Source organism: Callospermophilus lateralis, chromosome 5 (genome assembly GCF_048772815.1).
Source record: "Callospermophilus lateralis isolate mCalLat2 chromosome 5, mCalLat2.hap1, whole genome shotgun sequence".
NCBI classification, from domain to species: Eukaryota; Metazoa; Chordata; class Mammalia; order Rodentia; family Sciuridae; genus Callospermophilus; species Callospermophilus lateralis.
The window spans coordinates 10,731,558-10,733,264 of record NC_135309.1 but is presented as its reverse complement, the minus strand read 5'-3'; the positions used below and the strand labels follow the sequence as shown (position 1 = coordinate 10,733,264).

Genomic DNA, 1,707 nt, shown 5'->3' with positions numbered 1-1,707 from the left:
ATTTGCCTCTGATTTCACTCTTTCCATCATACTTTATGTGACAGATCAGCTTAACTACACACATTCTGAACTTCTCTGATATTTCTTCCACTGTTTCGTCAATGGATTCTATTGTTCTAGCATCTTTCTTTCTCTGGGGCACTTTGTTCCCTTGTTTTTTCATGTTGTTCATGTGGCTTCTCATACTGTGGATCTGAGGCCAGCACAGTTTCTACCCTATAGACTTATATTGTCCCCTAAAGTCTTCAATATCTCACCTTTAAGAAGAAGATCAATATTAACAGCACCCAATGCAAACAATATATAGCCTTAAACTTAATAGCTCTTACTAAACATCCACAGTTTTGTCACAATAAACAGAAATGGTGTGATCAATTGTAGTTTAACATATAAATAGTATGTTTGCAAAAGTGTTTACACCTCTTTTGCAGAGAGATTCTGTTTAGGAGACTGTGTGCATGTCATTAATAAGCTTCCTTTTTGATTCAAATCCCCCACTATTTGCTTTTCCTTGGGCTCACCCACTTTTCCAGCTGTCTCAGCCAAGCGTCCTGTACCTCTTGGTTCCTCAGGGTGTAGATGAGAGGGTTCAACAAGGGTGTGACCACAGTGTAGAAGAAGGTGAAAAACTTGCCATTCTCTGAAGCAAAGTTGCTCTTAGGGTCAGTGTACACCATGGCCACTGTCCCATAAAACATGAAGACCACGAGGAGGTGAGAGGAGCAGGTGGAAATGGCTTTCTTCCTTCCTTCCTCTGACTTTATGCTCCTCACAGCCTGAGCTATGCAGCCATAGGAAGCCAGGATCAGCCCCACAGGGACCATGGTGAAGATGACAGCTGTGATGGTCATCTGCCACTCATTGGCAGTGGTGTCTCCACAGGCAAGGCGCATGAGGACAGGCACCTCACACAGAAAGCCATCCAGGAGGTGATGGGGGCAGAAGGGCAACTTGAAGGTGGTGAAAGATTGGAACAGAGACACTATCAGACCAGACAGCCAGGCTAGGAAAACCAGCTTCCAACAGAGTGGACGGTGCATGAGGACAGTGTAGCGCAGGGGCTGGCAGACAGCAATGTAGCGGTCAAAGGCCATCTCCACCAGCAGCACGCCTTCTGTCGCTCCAACACAGAGGAACACACTCAGCTGGATGACACACCCTGTGTAGGTGATGCTCTTGTCTGCCCCCCACAGGTGGGACAACATCTGGGGCACAGAGGCTGTGGTTAAGCAGAGATCCAAGAAGGAAAGATTGCCAAGAAAGAAGTACATGGGGGTGTGGAGATGGGGATCCATGCAGGACAGCAGGACGATGCTGGAGTTGCCGAGGATGGTCACGGAGAACAAGAGGATCACAACCCAGAAGAGCATCCTTTCCAGCTGGGGCCACTCAGAGATCCCGAGCAGGACGAAGCCCACAGGGAAGCTCTGGTTGATCCTCCCTGTGGTTTTTGGCATCGGGGCTCGAACATAATGGTAAGCAAAATTTTGTGTATGAAATTTGGAGAAAGACTCTACTGCCATTTATTTGGAGAGGATAATTGGATGCAATGACTTTCTTATAAATGTCTGTTTAAAGGTGGTTTTGCAACACTTCTTGTAACTGTTCTGTAAAATCTGCAGGCCCTGCATTCCCAGATGAAAACCTTACATGATTACCTTAGAATACTTACACACTCCTTCCAGATTATACACTCAGCCATGCTTA

The 1,707-nt window shown here is 46.3% G+C and overlaps 1 protein-coding gene across 1 annotated transcript; it reads right to left on the bottom strand.

Moving 5' to 3' along the window:
* Window positions 1–497: 497 nt before the first annotated feature.
* Window positions 498–1,457, bottom strand: LOC143400307 (olfactory receptor 2H1-like). Its single transcript, XM_077109514.1, has one exon. The coding sequence runs from the start codon at window positions 1,455–1,457 to the stop codon at window positions 498–500; it is 960 nt and encodes a 319-aa protein (XP_076965629.1).
* Window positions 1,458–1,707: the final 250 nt, after the last annotated feature.